Source organism: Eschrichtius robustus, chromosome 20, assembly GCF_028021215.1.
Source record: "Eschrichtius robustus isolate mEscRob2 chromosome 20, mEscRob2.pri, whole genome shotgun sequence".
NCBI classification, from domain to species: Eukaryota; Metazoa; Chordata; class Mammalia; order Artiodactyla; family Eschrichtiidae; genus Eschrichtius; species Eschrichtius robustus.
Genome location: NC_090843.1, coordinates 59,279,416 through 59,294,658, shown reverse-complemented (window position 1 = coordinate 59,294,658; position 15,243 = coordinate 59,279,416). Strand labels below are relative to the sequence as shown.

General features: G+C 53.5%; 1 protein-coding gene across 2 annotated transcripts in view; it reads left to right on the top strand.

Annotated features, from left to right (window-relative positions):
* The window catches only part of STX8 (syntaxin 8), a 241,661-nt gene extending 226,632 nt beyond the window's left edge, over nucleotides 1–15,029 (top strand). Inside the window, exon 8 of one of the 2 annotated variants that reach the window (XM_068531463.1) lies at nucleotides 14,854–15,029. In XM_068531463.1, coding sequence (XP_068387564.1) covers nucleotides 14,854–14,921 — 68 coding nt within the window. In that variant the 3' untranslated portion in view covers nucleotides 14,922–15,029. Of the gene's footprint in view, nucleotides 1–11,136; nucleotides 11,485–14,853 lie in introns of those variants that run through there. The other variant, XM_068531464.1, reaches the window with a different exon arrangement.
* Nucleotides 15,030–15,243: the final 214 nt, after the last annotated feature.

Genomic DNA, 15,243 nt, shown 5'->3' with positions numbered 1-15,243 from the left:
TCCGCGCTCACAACACACAACTGAAAGGCAGACACCCTGTGTGTTTGTGGACAGGGTGTGAGAGGCGAACACCCGGCACCGGCTGGAACAGGCTCATGACACTCCGTGGCCATCAGGGTGCCTTCCTGTGACTGCAGTTTTGTGGTCTCTTTAAGCCCCTTACACACTGACCACCTTCAGAGGAAGAAAGAAGGCAAGGACTTCCACCTGGATTCCCGGGCTCCTGGGTTGCCTCATCCTTGGAAGGGCCTCGGGCCACGTGTTGTAGGCCACCCCTGCAGGCCGGTCCTTCAGATCAGCTGGTTCCCGGTCTTTGAGCTCTGCCGCCATGAAGCCTCGGGCCTCAGATACTTCTGTTCATTCTTCTTGCCAATAGAATCCTTGCTCAACAGTTTTTAGGCTGACCGTTTTCTAGAACGTATGGCTGGGGATCTTGCCCATTTGTTTGTTTTTTGAGAAGTAGGATCTTTTCTTTATTTTTGGCTGCATTGGGCTGTGTTGCTGCGTGCGGGCTTTCTCTAGTTGCGGCGAGCGGGGGCTACTCTTCGCTGCGGTGCACAGGCTTCTCACTGCGGTGGCTTCTCTTGTTGCAGAGCACGGGCAGTAGTTGCCACAACTACTAGTAGTCTTAGTAGTTGTGGCACGTGGGCTCAGTAGTTGTGGCTCGCGGGCTCTAGAGCGCAGGCTCAGTAGTTGTGGCTCACGGGCTTAGTTGCTCTGCAGCATGTGGGATCTTCCCGGACCAGGGCTCGAACCTGTGTCCCCTGCTTTGCCAGGCAGATTCTTAACTACTGCACCACCAAGGAAGTCCCGCCCGTTTTTGTTTTTTCTTTCTTCAGTCAGCTCATTGGTGACCTCGTTGACCCTGGGCACCTGTCAGAGCTGCATAGGGGCTTGGAGGGCACCAGCGTCCACCCCACGTGTTCACGTAGGAACCCATGGTTTCCTGCCTCACTGACAGTTGGCACTACTGAGACGGCCCCTTCCATCTGTGAAGGTCAAGTTTTATGGATCCTCGGACGATACACTGTTCTTAGAAGGATGTCTTGGTCGTGAAGAATGTTAGAGAACAGTCCTGGGTGGAGGGGGCGTCGTTGCGGGGGTCCCCAAGACGGCGGGAAGGGCACCTTCACAGAGTGAAGAGTCCTATGGTGAGACCGTGCCTTGGGTGTGTGAGCTCTGCATCCTGACCGGTCCTGGGTATTTCCTACATTGAACTGCATGCCCGCGGCTGCTTTGGGGAAGAGGCCCTTTTCCATGACCCAGTGCAGAGTGGCTTCCAAGTCTTTGTGGTCCTTACCCCACCCATCTTGGCGATGCCTGTGGGCTCACAACTCTCCTTCTACTAATGGGAAGCTAGCAGCTGACCAGGGTGCTGGATAGTTTTCACTCCATCCCTGCAGCCAAGCATCTCACTGCAGCGATAATTCATTAATTTCACGTCCCGAAGCTGAAAGAGGAGCCCATTGGGGCACTCTGGGTAGAAATCGCACATCCCTTCTGATAGAGCAAATATGAGCTACATTTTATTGAAGAGCTATTAATCTATTATTTGTTAATAAGTGTATTTTTATGTTTGTGCATATAGGGCATACACGCTGTTGGAGAATTTTGCATGAGCGTAAATTTCAAAATCTGTAGATTCTCTGAAGAGTGACATAGAGAAGATTTTCAAGAACAGTGTGGGAGCCGTATCTGGGTCTCCCTGAGTGGTCATGCCTGAGGGCAGGTGGTTGGCCACATACCCCTCGGAGGCCCCTTTCTCCTGCGTGTTGGTGGCGTGCATTGGTGGGGGGGTGTGGGCAGCACTGGAGGCTTCAGGCGTCACGGACGGGGCAGGTCAGAGTGCCTCCTATCCGAAGGTTGAGGACCGTGAGTGCCACGTTTGTAGCAAAGCCAGTCTCCAGTAGGTGACAACAGCAGCCAGCGTCAGTTGAGAACATGCTGTGGGCCAGGTCGCATGCTAGCACTAAGCGTTTTTACCTTGTTGCGTCTCCATGACAACTTGGGGAGCTCAGGGTTAGCATTCTTCTGATTCCAGGCTCAGAGAATTGGGTTCCTTCCCCAAGTGACAGAGCTGCGATTTGAACGCAAGCCATCTGGCATCTCTGCCCACGTGCGGCTCTGGCTGTTATATTCTGTGGCCTCCCAAGGAGGGAAAGCGTGTGTTCAGCACACGCATGTACACACACGTCTTCCGTCCCTTAGCTGCACCACTGGGAAGTGACACGCACAGTGCTGGGGGGGTAGTGGAACAGAGAGCTTACGATCACTTAACGGTGATCACTTGAAAGCAGGGGTGACCGTCAGATCACAGTAGGGCTCGTTTTTCTGCCTCGATGTTGGGGACAGGCTTCACAGCCAAACTGAGGAACCAGGACATATGTTCTGGTTCTCTGGTAAAAGACTCGGCTCTTCAAGCGAAAGGACCACGTCTGGCTGCTCTCCTCAGCCCTTATTTTTCTTTTCTGCCACAGCTCTTAGCAGTCATCTTCCTTCTGCCCTCCCCACTGTGGCTCTTGGTTATATATAGTCCCTGTCACCTTGGGGGCCAAAGGAATGCTGAGACTAGGCAGGGGGCCGATAACGGCCTCCAGGACACAGAGTGACTCTCCACCCAAAACACCAGGAACAGCGCTAGCCATCCCCACGTCAGCCGAGATGGATTTAACCGGCTCCTCCCAAACTCTGGGTAACATCCTGTGTCTACTCTGTCGTCCGATTCCTACCACCACCCCCTGGCTTCCTCTCGACTTCAGCCCCCAGCCGGTGGCCAGCGCTCTGGAAAGTGAGAGGGCCCCTGGTCAAGGCAGCAGCCCTCTGTTTAAGAAGCACACTTTCCACTGGGGCGTGGAGTTGTCAAAACCGGCCCCTCGAGGACGCGTGGCCACCCAGGCAGCAGCGCGCTGCCTCGTCACCCGGACCACACTTGCCCGCAGACCAAGCAGTGACAGAGCACGCTGGCCAGGGTCCCCCTGCCCTGGCAAGTCCTTCCTCTCCAGCTCGCCTTTTCTACACTCCACAATAAGTCCCCTTTCTGTTTCCACTTGTCATTACATCACCCTTCATTCCAGCAAACTCTCGTCATGTGTTATTTCTAAGCTTACATATTATTAACATTCAAGGATGGCAGTTTCCTGATGCCATGTAGGAAGGCACCTTAATCTCACCCGCAATATGTTTCCAGATCCCACCGTGGGATGGCCGGTTTCTGGAAAGTATTAGTACCCCCTCCCTCATGTGCTCCTGGAAGCTGAAGGAGAGGAGAGTATGCCTTTGAGCTCCCCCTTGGCCTGTACAGTAGGAAGGGATGGGGCTGTGTTCCTCTTTATAGCACTTAACCCCTTCTAGCTCTGGGGTTTTGTCTGTCTTTACCTGCTGCGCCCCCGACACACACACACACGCACACACACTCACTCACTCTCTCTCTCTCACACACACACACACACACACACACACACAAATAGCAACTCAATGAAGGCAGGAATTTCTGTTTTGTTCATTGCTGTATCCCCAGTGCCTGGTACCCTGCACATGTTCACCAATGTTTGTTAAATAAATCAGAAGCCGAGAGAGAGAACCCAGAGGACATCGGCATTGTTTCTGCTTTCCTAACCACACTGGGAGTAGGGACCATCTGTTTCATTTGCGGATGAAACACTGATGGAGCGGCTCCATGTGTAATGTGTATAAAGGATACACATGCCCAGCAACACTAATGGTGGCACAGGTGGCTCTTGTTAGGACTGTGGTGGCAGGAACAATGTGTGCTCGCCTGGGACCTGCTGGATCCAGACGGCCCATGGGCCCTACACGGTGTGTCTGGGGAGGAGGGGTCCCCAAGGGGGAGGCTCTGAACACCTAGTTCACCCCATCCACGGTGTTCTTGTTAGCCTTGTTTACAGCGGGGGCTCTCCTGCCCTGACCTTGGCTCTAAATACCTCTTGCCCGAGAACTTGAGGACAGCTTTTCTTCACTTTGATTCCTCAGGACATCTCTAGCAAATCAGAGAATACTTGCAAGATAATAGGATATGGGACTGTGAAAGAGAAGAGTTTGGTCTCTGAGAAGGTCTCTTAACGGTGACCGCTGTTTCAAGTGGGACCTCGGCCCATTCAGAGTAAGGTGCTAGATGCAGCCCAAGATGGTAGGCTCCCAGGAGCCTATGCCTTTGCACCGTCCTTTCAACGCTCAACCAGTAAGGCGAAATTGTTCTCGTGTGACTCTGATACTTTTACAAATAATTAGAGACGAATAGTTGTTTTTGCTGATGGTGTCTTTACTGAAAGATCTTGGTTACAAGTAAGAGGAAATGACTCTGGCTCGTTTAGGTTGAAGAACATGTAATTTATTTGAATGACGTTGGGTTACTTGCAAGAATCTAAGGGATGATGGGGCCAACCAAGTCTCAGGAAGAGTCGGAAGATGGGCAGGCCTGGGACCTTCCAGCCGGAGTTGGTAGAGTACCCCTCTGGAGCGTCCCCTTGACTGTGGCTGAACCCCAACTCTGTCAGTCCAAAATCACAAAATTCCTGGAGAAGAAAGCCTGGTTCACTTCACTGGCTCCACCGCTAGACCCACCAGCTGTGTCCATAGGAGCAAGTTGAACAGACATGGCCACTGCTTCCTCCCCTGCCAATAATACTTTCCTTTGAGGTCTGAGACTCAGACACTCAGTTCAGATCTACCAGCAAGTAGCCTTTGCATCTTGGTCAAATGAATTGCTTTAAACAAAACACAGCAGATGGGTAAGCATTTGATGTATTGAGAAAGCGTTCTCCTGACGGCCGTCCCTCCCTGCCTTTCTCTACCTGAGTTAGAACTTCAGCAGCAGCGCCTTCCTGCCGCCTTGCCCGTTGTCCCTAATTGATGCCAGGTGATGGTTCCCAATCCATAGGGCCCAAACGAAGGGGTTTGCAATGGTGAATCCATAGCCTGACTGGAGCCATCCAGAAATCTTCTGATACTTCAGCAAGAGGGAATTGTCAAAACAAGGTATCCATAACCGAGCTCCTGACTGTCTTTTCAGAGACGCTTGAATATCTGCCAGACCCTAGCCAGGTTCACATTCCCAGGGGTAACAGCGCAGCACAGTGAGAGGGGGTATTGCTTAGCAAATGTTGATGCGCCGGAAAATTGGCATTAAATTATTGACTTGACAACTCATAATAAGCTGCTTTGGATTGCTGATACGAAGGATTATCTATTTACAGTTGAATCCTGTTGTTGAATTATGGTAATTGCCGGGCTGAACTTATTTCAGGGACGGGAAATGAATAACACTTTAAGAACAAAGATGGGGCCTAGAAACTCGCCAGCACTTTCTGTGCAGGAAGCAACAGTAATGGCTGAGTTTTTACACACTCCCTCCAGGGAACGGTGTCTTCTGCGGGGGTTTTTAGTTTTGTTTTGGGGAGGCAGGGATGGGTCGGATTTTCTGCCTTTCTCATGAGACCGGGAGACCCGTAAAGAGATGACGTGTATCTTTGACCTGTCGGACCTGACCCGCAATAAGGACTCAGTAGTGTGTTGAGTTTGGCTCTGGTGTGGGTAAATCTAACTCGCTTGGGCAGTGCCCTCGGCCAGGGCACTTGACCAGCAAGTCTGACCCCTCCGTTGGGACCTGATTTGCCCCGGGCCAGTGGGATGAGCTCTCAGGTCCTCACGCTGGGTCTCCGTGAGCCGAGTGTCAGCCTCATTGCTCCCATGGCTGTGACAGGGCCACCTGACGCCCAGCAAGGCCCTCATTCCTGGAGCCCAGACCCCGGGAGCCCGCCTTTCGCCAGGCCTCCATCCGGCTCCTCTGCCCTGTCTCTTGCAGTCCTAATTCCTTTTAATTTCCTGTTTCTAAGCAAGTCCTCTTTCCCTCTCCCCACCCCTCCTCTCGGGTCACCCTCCCTGCTTCCTGCTTCCTGCTGAGAACCGCGCTGCCTCTGGGCCCCAGATGTGTCTCTGCACCGCTCTCTCCTCTCCCCAGTCAGCTCCCTACTCTCCAGAGTTGCTTCTTGTCGAGTTTTTCTATTTACACAAAGCAGGACCTCCTGTCCGCATTGAAATGGGGTGCCCACCCGGGACCTGGGGTGAGCGCTCCCCGCGGGGCCTGGGCCTTCAGAGGACAGGGGTGAGATGCCAGCGTCAGGAGGGTGCCTCTCCCCTTCCCACGTCACCTCAGCACAAATCCAGCCCAGACACACTCAGGGGCACCAGGTTCATCCCTCCAAAAACTCATTTCGGAGAAGACCCCAGCTCTCACCCTCAGGAAGCTGGCACTTTCCAGAATGGAGCCAGTGTCAGCACCCGTGTGTGCCAGGCCCTTGGCCGGGGAACGTCACGTAACCCTCCCGCAGCCTGGGGACACGTGTGTCGGCCCTGTGGACGTGGAACACAGAGGCACTGAGCAGCCAGCTCGCACAGGCCAGCAAGGGGCCGGGCTGGGGTCGGCAAGTCCTCCCCGTGCCCTGCGCTGCGTGCCTAGGCTGTGACCTTGTCGAAAGGCAGAGACACACACGCCGTCACAGACACGTTCCGTTGGCGTGACATAAAGCCGCGGGAGAGTTAAGATCTGTGTAATTCCAGTTTTCTTTTTCGGTCAGAACCAGAACATAGGCACATCCTAGGCATGTTCTTTGCCTTCTGATGTATTTCTCTGAGGGGTTGTGCCGTCACTGCTGGGTCCCAAGCCCTGGCCTTCCCGCTCACGCGGCAGGACCTCCGAGGGCCCGCGGGTTGCCTCCTCCCAGCCTGATGCTGCATCCCCGCCGGTCCTGCGGCTGCTCCCGCCCTCACGGGCTCTCATTCGCCTCTGAGCCCCGACTTTCTCACCCAGAAACTGGGGGAAATCGTTGTTCTACCAGCTCATTGCCCGATGGTGAGAATAATATGGGGATCTGAGCACTCTGAAACTTTCAGAGCACGTGTGCCCTGTGGCAGAACGGGAGCTCTGACTTCTGTACTTCTTGCCATGCTGTCATTTTCATCGTCATTATCATCATTTGTGCCATCGCAGCTAGAGTGCCCAGGCTCCCCGGCCCCCGAGTCCCGCTCCACCCATCCCCCCGCATGGCAGGATGTGTCCCGATGCCGGGCACATCTTTGGAGCTCCCTTGGGCCCCCTGCACACCCTCTAGGTCCCCCTTTGGGTTTGCTTTCACCGTCTCCCTCTGCTGCCGGCAGCCCCGTCCTCAGCGCACACCCTTGCCCTGCCCTTCCTCAAAGGCCTTTCACATTTCACTTTCCCATGGCTTCTCTCGCCTGGTGCCCACAGCCAGTGTTTCGCCCGGCACAGCTGCCCTTCCCGTGGCTAATAACCGACACAGATGCTGCCAGATACTCGCGTCCCACCTTTCCTGGATGCCCGTCATCGCCCCCGGGCCTCGGCTAGAATTGGGCTGGTTCTCGACTAAATGCCACCCAGGCATTCCCCTGTTTCTGCTTCTCTTCTGGAACGAATGGCATTTTATTTCTGTTGTTAAGCCAGGAGGCCGGCTTGCTCGTCTGACGCACACAAGGCCGTGGGCCGTGGGTTATACAAGGAGCCAAGATCACTGTAATCACAGCCGCCATTTATGGAGTGCCAGTTACAATCTAGAAGTTTTATATACTTCATTTTATTGAATCCTCGCAACAAGCTTAGGAAGTTGATATTTTTAGCCTTGTTCTACAGATGGTGGAACCGAACTCAGAGTTAAGGAACTTTCCCAACGTTTCATAGCCAGAAAGTGGACATGTTTGAAGTCAGGTCTCCCTGAGTCCCCAAACCAGTGCCCCTTCAGCCACATCAGACTGCACGGTGCCTGCTTTTGGAGATCCTATGACCTAAGGAAAGAAGCGTGAATAAGTAAGATAAGAATTGAAAGATGGAGGCCAGTCATTGGAGAGCAGTGGCCCGGCTGTGAGCGCCTCTCTGACCCCAGGGAGGCGAGGTCTCTGTGGGAGGCAAGGTCTCTGTGGGTGGAGAGGTCTCTGTGGAGGAAGTGGACCCCGCCCTGGGGTGGGGTGAGAAAGGGATGAGGGTGCAAGCAGAGGGGGCAGGAGGGTGAGGAGGATGGATGGAAGGTCTGTTGAGGGGATGGGGGAGGCCCGCTTGGAGCCGCAGAGGAAGGTTTACCCACCAGCGGAGAAAGGAGAGCCTGGCGGGATGGGTTGAGTGCCAGATAAGAAAAAAACCAGACTCAGCAAATCAGAGATGACTCTTGCACAGTGTTTTGATGAAAGCACAGTTTGGGGAAAATTCAAATGTGGAACTGTGGTGTGAAATAGATTCACGAGCAGGGAGAGAACAGAGGCTGGTCTCCGCACTGTGCCTGTGCAAACCCAGGCCCCCAGCCCAGCCCGAGTCGCCAGGTGGGCTGGAGGAAGGCGGCTCGTGCCCGCGCCCCACGGCCGACTAGACGCAAACACAGCTCCCGAGCGGGCAGGTGTGGGCCGAGGGGTGAGCTCAAGGGGAACTGCCATTCTTCAGCCCTTCAATCTGAAAATCAGAATGTCAATATGTTCACCGTCTCTGCGCGGCCTCTACTCTTTTCTTAGCTTATTTGCCTAGTAACGGGATTAAAGGGAACATTTACATGAACTTTTGAAAACCAATATTCCAGTTTTGTCTTTTCTTCTGCTATTCCCCCCCTCAACTCAGGAGCCTGCTGCAAAAAACTCTGTTTGATCAGTGAGAACCCACTGGTTAATACATAAGCAAATGTCACCTATTGATGGGCACAACTGGGGGAAAAAACAGCTCCAGGAGTCTTTCATAAGTGTCCTCTGTGGATCTTTAGAGGCTGCATGAGAGCTGTTTGTGGGCCCTTATCCTTCCAGTGTGAAGAACAAAGCAGACAACAGGAGAATATACAGTTTGGTTCCGAACAACCAACCACAGCTGGCAGCCAGTACGGCTTTCCTTGTGATGAGCAAAAACCAGACAAAAAGGCTTCGATAAAACTGGCCTTTGTATCCCCCTCCCTCCTGCCACCTCGCCCCTCCATCCCCCCTGCTCTCCTCTCCTCTCCCTCCCTCTTCCTCCCCTCCCTCCCCCACTCCTCTCCCCTCCATCCCCCTTCCTCTCCCCTCCATCCCCCACTCCTCTCCCCTCCCTCCCCCCTGCTCTCCCCTCCTTCCCCCCTGCTCTCCCACCATGCTGATCGCTGAAGTTTTCCTGCAGTTTCCTAAGGGGCAACCTGGCCAATACAGAGGCCTGCTCCCACTCTCTAAAGACAAGCCAGACCCCATACCCTCCCTCCTCCCCCTCCTCCTCGTCAGCGAGCACTAGGAGCCGTTACCCACGCTCCGCTGTGGCAGCCGTGTTGGCGTCACAGCCTCGCTAATCTGCTGGTTTCCAGTGTTTCACTGGAAAAAATATGGACCATGAATCCCGATGAACAATCTTCAGCAAACACAACACTGTCCCTGAGAGACCGTGTTTCACATCCTTTCCCCGTTTGCAAAGGAGTTTTTCTTACATCTTTTGGTAATTGCCATGAGCTGGACTTGTAAATATTATAAGTGGTTGAGTAATACTCGTCTGGTAAACTGACCAAAGGAAACGGACGGTTTTTTTCCACTCTTGGAACTCTGGCATCCCAGGCCTGCCCCTGAAAGGGGCACTTGGGGATTGGAAGGGAAAATCTGCCCTGCCAGGTGCCAGCAGGCCCCGCGCAGAGCTGAGTGACGTGTGCAGGAAGGCTGCCGGCGTCCGCAGCCTCGCCAGGTGTTTGTGTGCTGGGTTTGGGGGCAGAGAGCATTCATTGTTTCAGAGGTTGGTAGGTTCCCAGAAGTTCCACTGTCTTTCCTGGGTCTGAAATGTCCAACATTTCCTTAGCCGGGGTGGTGGGGGGGTGGATGGATGACTAGACCCCCTGAGGTTTAAGCCCTACTCTGAGGCAAGAGAAAGAAATTCTCTCTGTCACACGCGACGGAATGCTTTGCCTGTTCTTCCTGTGGCCAGTGGCCATCGGTGGCTTGGTCTCCCTCATCCTCTAAGCTGGAACCACCTTCCTATATCTGAAGTGTTGGGGGCTCTTCCCTGCCTCTGTCTTTAAGGAATAGCAACCCCTCTGTGTTTTGCGTGGTGGTGGTGTGGTGGATTTTCTGATGATGCCTTTTGGTGATACTTACTGAAGTATCTGTAGATGAAACGTGTGTGGGAGTTGCTTCCAAAAAATACACCAGGGACAGGGAGCGGGTGAGGGTACAGATGAAACCAGATCGGCCACGAACCGACCCCTGTTAAAGCTGAGTGATGAGAGTTCATCACAGTTCCTTAGACTCTCCCGTCTCCTCTTGTATTTGTTTCAATTTTCCCGCTATAAAAAGTTGCCCAAAGGAAGAAGGAAAGAAATGGGAAAAGGAAAAATAAAGAAGAAACTCTTTATCTCAGTTTTCCAGCCCAAAGACACCTGGGCCTCTCTCTCTCTGATAAACCCCACGCTGTGTCGGGAATCAGGATCCCCCCCGAGACGGGCCCCAGGGGTAAGAAAGGGTAAGAGCGTGGCCCGAGGGGTCCGTCCCACCTGGATTCCAATCCCAGCTCTTCCTCTCACCAGCTGTGGGGCATTAGGTAAGAGAGTTAGCTTTCTAGAACCTCAGCTTCCTCATAAAAAAACAGAGGCAAGAATTACCTGTTGCGGAGACTCGAGCAAGGAAGGCAACCCGGCCCACTTTGAATAGTCTCCGCACGCCGTGGCTTAGCTCTCCCTGGCCTTGAAAAGACCCTTGCTTTCTCTTTCTGAAGCATCCCTCAGAGGGGAGAGACTCCATTCAGGGAAGGTGCCAGAGCTGTGTTCACATTCCAGAAGAGCCCAAGTTCTTAAAGAGAAAGCATTGCAGTGATAAGGTATGGAAACATCTACTCTTTGACCCAGAAGAATCCACAAGGCTGCAGTTGGCTTTGGCTTATCCCTGTCACCTGCCTCCTCAGAATGACTTCCTCAGTTGACCCTGGGCGCACCCCAGTTTACTTAAGCCTGCTGGAAACCTCCTACCCAGAGGACCCCTGTTTGCTCTGAAAGGGTTTGAAATGTCAGTCTTACTTGTCGTTGATCTCAAAGTCCCACTTTTCATCTTTGGACAAGAAACCAGTTTATCACATAGTATCAAGTTACAGTCTCTGGTGTCAGCAGGTGAAGTGCGTTTCATTTTTCACAGGTCTTGTGGACCCCGTCGTACCTTTCCTGTGGCACCATTTGTAGGACTCACGGTGTCTGTGGTAGAATAATCAGCAGCTGAAAGAGGGATCACCGTACTGACGATGGTTCCGATAGGCCTCCACCCTCTCTCTGCCCACGCCGCGCTGTGAACCGTCTCCGAAGCCCGGGAGCTTCTCCCCGTCCCCCTGGGGTCTCTGCAGGGTTTGTAATTGGGATTGACCATCTTTTGAAGTTTCTCTTGGACCCCTCGACGCATTTTCCTAGCTCCCCTCTCCCTGTTGCCTGCCTCTTCTGTGTCCTTCCCGTGGGTTCCTCATGTTCCTTCCAGATACTCAATGCATTTATTCGTTTATAGCAAAAACAATGTCTCGTGCCTCTTTCGTGTGCCAGGCTCTGCTCCAGGCACAGGGGACGTGGTGGTGAACACAGTCCCTGCCGTAGACGCTCACATGCCAGCGGCGGATGCAGATAGTAACTGACTGAGGACCCAAATCGTGGTTTAAGAAGGGTCACTGCAGAGACAGAAGGAACACGGTCCGTTGCAGGTCACGAAGGAGTTCCTGGACGATGGGAAACTGATGCTGAGTTTTGGAGGATGAACAGAGATTAGACTAAGAGGGGCAGGAAAGACAGCACGGGTCCAGGCCGGGAGGCAGGAGGGTGCAGGGCACGTTGGAGGAACCGAAGTCAGGATGGCCCGAGCGCTGGACACCGTGTGGCTTCAGGGGTAGCAGGGGGCAGATGACACAGGGCCTTCAAATGCCATGAGGAGCGGGGATTTTAAGCCGTTGGACAGTTTTGAGCCAGGAAGCAACCTGATCTGATGTCCATTCCAGCTCAATTGCGGGGAAAGGACTGGGTAAAGGGAGCGGCTGGTCAGTGCTTGCAGTGACCCAAGCGGGAGACGGTGGTGACTGTGACGCCTGAGGCTGCTTCCGTCGGACCGCAGGCTCCATGCGTAGAAACTCAAACCCAATGTATGGTTTCTCCTTCCCAGCCAGTTACTGCTCTTGATTTCTTTGTCCTGCTTTTCTCATAATCTCCCTGATTTGAAAATTCAGGGCCACTCATATGGGCCTCCCCTTGGGCCATCGTAGCCTTGGTCCAGAAGCCGGGCCGCACAGGCAGCCTCTCAGCCCCACGCGCCCTCCCAGCCCCAATCCTGGCTGAGCGGCGGCGGCAGGACTTCTTCCTGAGCCACCACTCAGCCCGTCTTCTCCCCCTTCCTCAGAAACGCAGTCCTCCCCCTTGTCTTTAGGGTAAGCCTGGGCTCCGGAGGGCCAGCAGTTGCCCCTGACGCTTCACGTCGGTCGGTCTGCTTCCCTCGTTTCCACTGTTTTTTAAGGAGAAAGGTTGCACAATATAAACCTTTCCCCCAGCCAAGAAGCAGTGGGATTCCTGCCCAGGTGGAGCCTTTGGTCAACCTGAAGATGTTTCTGGAGGCAGAAATGAATGAGAAGATGTGTTCTTCTGGCTCTGGCAAGAAGGTGGACTGTGAGGGAATGTTCATTCAACAGCCACACACACCCGCCCGCTTACTACAAGCGTCTTGAAATGCTAGAGAAATATTACAACACCCCCTAGAGTGTTAACGGATGGCTGAATTTACAAGGAAGAAAGGAAATCCCCAGATGAAAGAAATGGAGGGAGAGCCAGAGACCAGCACCTAAGTGAGGCCATCCTTGGCCACAGTGACATAGAGCAGGGTCGGCAGATTCTGTGAAAGGCCAGCCAGTAAATGCGTTAGGCTTTGCGGACCCCAGTGTGACACATCTCCTCTTTCTTTTTTGACAACCCGTTAAAAATACAAAAAACCACTCTTAGCTCATGGGTTATATAAAACAGACCACAAGGGACTTCCCTGGTGGTGCAGTGGTTAAGAATCCGCCTGCCAATGCAGGGGACATGGGTTTGAGCCCTGGTCCGGGAAGATCCCACATGCCGTGGAGCCCATGCGCCACAACTACTGAGCCTGCATGCCACAACTACTGAAGCCCACACGCCTAGAGCCCGTGCTCTGCAACAGGAGAAGCCACTGCAATGAGAAGCCTGAGCACCGTGATGAAGAGTAGCCCCCGCTCGCCACAACTAGAGAAAAGCCCACGTGCAGCAATGAAGACCCAATGCAGCCCAAAATAAATTTTTTTAAAAAAAGAGGCACACTTGTGGCAAGGCTAGAGAAAAAAAATGGATGCACGAACAGGTGGTGTGAGAAATAAAAAGGACTGAGATATACAGCATAGTGTTTAAATTATAGGAGAATATAATGAACAATCTCATACCAGTACTTTTGGACACTCAGAAAAAATGGGCAATTTCCCAGAAAAATATAATTTAACAAAACTGACTCAAGAAGAAGGGAAAGCAGAATTCCCAATGTGGGGAGCTGTCCAAGTGTGGCGTGAGTGTCGAAAACACCTTGAGCGGCTATTCATTCATTTATTCAACAATTGTGTATTAAGTCTCCACACCAGGCACTGTTGTAGAAAGCTGGGGATGCAGCAGTAAATAAAATAATCAGAACTCCACACGCTATGTCTATTCCGTCCAGCAGAACTTTCTATGAAGATGGAGATGTTCTCTATTGTCTCTGTTGTCTGATAGGGTAGCCATTGGCCACATGTGGCTCTTAAGCTCTAGAAGCCTGACGTGGCCAGGGGTTGTCTGGTAGCCAATAAGATCAGTAATGTGTTAATGGCTTCCTGTAAGAGAATAAGCTGCTGAACTCTTGGGACCCTGACCTCTCCCAAAACATCTCCTCAGCCTGAGCTGGGCAGTCCTGGTGGCCAGACAGCCACGTGACCCTGACCCCCCTGTTATCTGGCGAGCATTTTCACGTGCTTCACCTCATCTGCTGCTCAATTCCCTCTCGGGGCCTTCATTTACGAGCGCTTGCTCCGTCGCGGCCGGGCCCTGTGTCTGATACGCCACCACCATGCTGGCCTCCGGGGTGTAGGAAGCACTCATTACCCACCAGGGAAGTCAGCGTGGAAGGCGGTGAGCGCGTCGGGCGAAGGGGCCGAGTCCTCCTGGGCCCTCCCTCTTCATCAGCGTTGCAGGGATGGGCGTGGTGAGTCCAGCCGCGTCAGCTGGGGGAGACGGGGCGGGCTTGGTGAGCAGAGCTGGACACGGGGAGCAGACTGGCCGGGAGGGCTGATGCTCTCCTTCGTGGTCCCCAGCCAAGAAGTTGAGGAAGTAAAACTAGAAAATGTTAATATAAAAAAATTTAAAGAAAAAGTCTCTCTCAGAATTTTTTACAGAGGGGTGACAAGTATCATGGGCTCAAGAAGGAAAGCTAAAGCCATGTGGATAGGGGAGAAAATGGATTCTAGAATCAGTATTTCTTCATAAACACCAAGCCCTTTGCTTTATCAAGGCCTCATCAATGCAAACAGAAAACGGGGCCGAGCTGCGCACAGAAGCCGGAGCGAGGGGCTGAGTGGGGAGGCCCCAGCAGGTCAGGAGCGCGGGCACTTTTCCGGCACAGCTCTCGAGGTGGCGAGATGGTAACGGTCCGGTGTCCCTGGAGCCCCTCCCTTCCGCAGCCTCCAGCCTGCAAAACCAGAGGCCGCTGACAACCCCCCCCCCCCCCCCGCCCACACCGGGGCTCCCTGGAGAACTGCGTCCACTGTCTCTCGGAAGATACTTCACAGGATGGGTGATGCTCGTCTGGTGTGAATCCTTATAGGGGGTCTCGTATGCTTCTGTTTTTCAGGGATGATAATGGTGATTTTGTTGCTGCTCGTGGCTATTGTGGTCGTTGCAGTCTGGCCTACTGACTAGTGGCCGTCAAGGGACCACCAGCCGGGACACCTGCCAGTGATGGAGTAAAGTTCAGCATCCTCTTGGTGCCTGAAAGCCACTCTCAATAAATTCCCCCAAAGCTCTGAACTCCTGACGTGCGTTGCTTCAGCGAAGGCAGATCGTGTGGCAGCTCCAGAGAGCTGCCGGGGTATTGGTCAGTGGGGCCCTTTTGGGTTCTGCCTTGGTCATTGGGCTGCTAGCCCAAGGTCCCTCAGTGGTCACTGCCCTGGGGCCGCTGATGGATTCCGGCCACCCCACAGCGTGCTGGGCACCCTGGGGGGACGATGCCGAATTCCTAGGC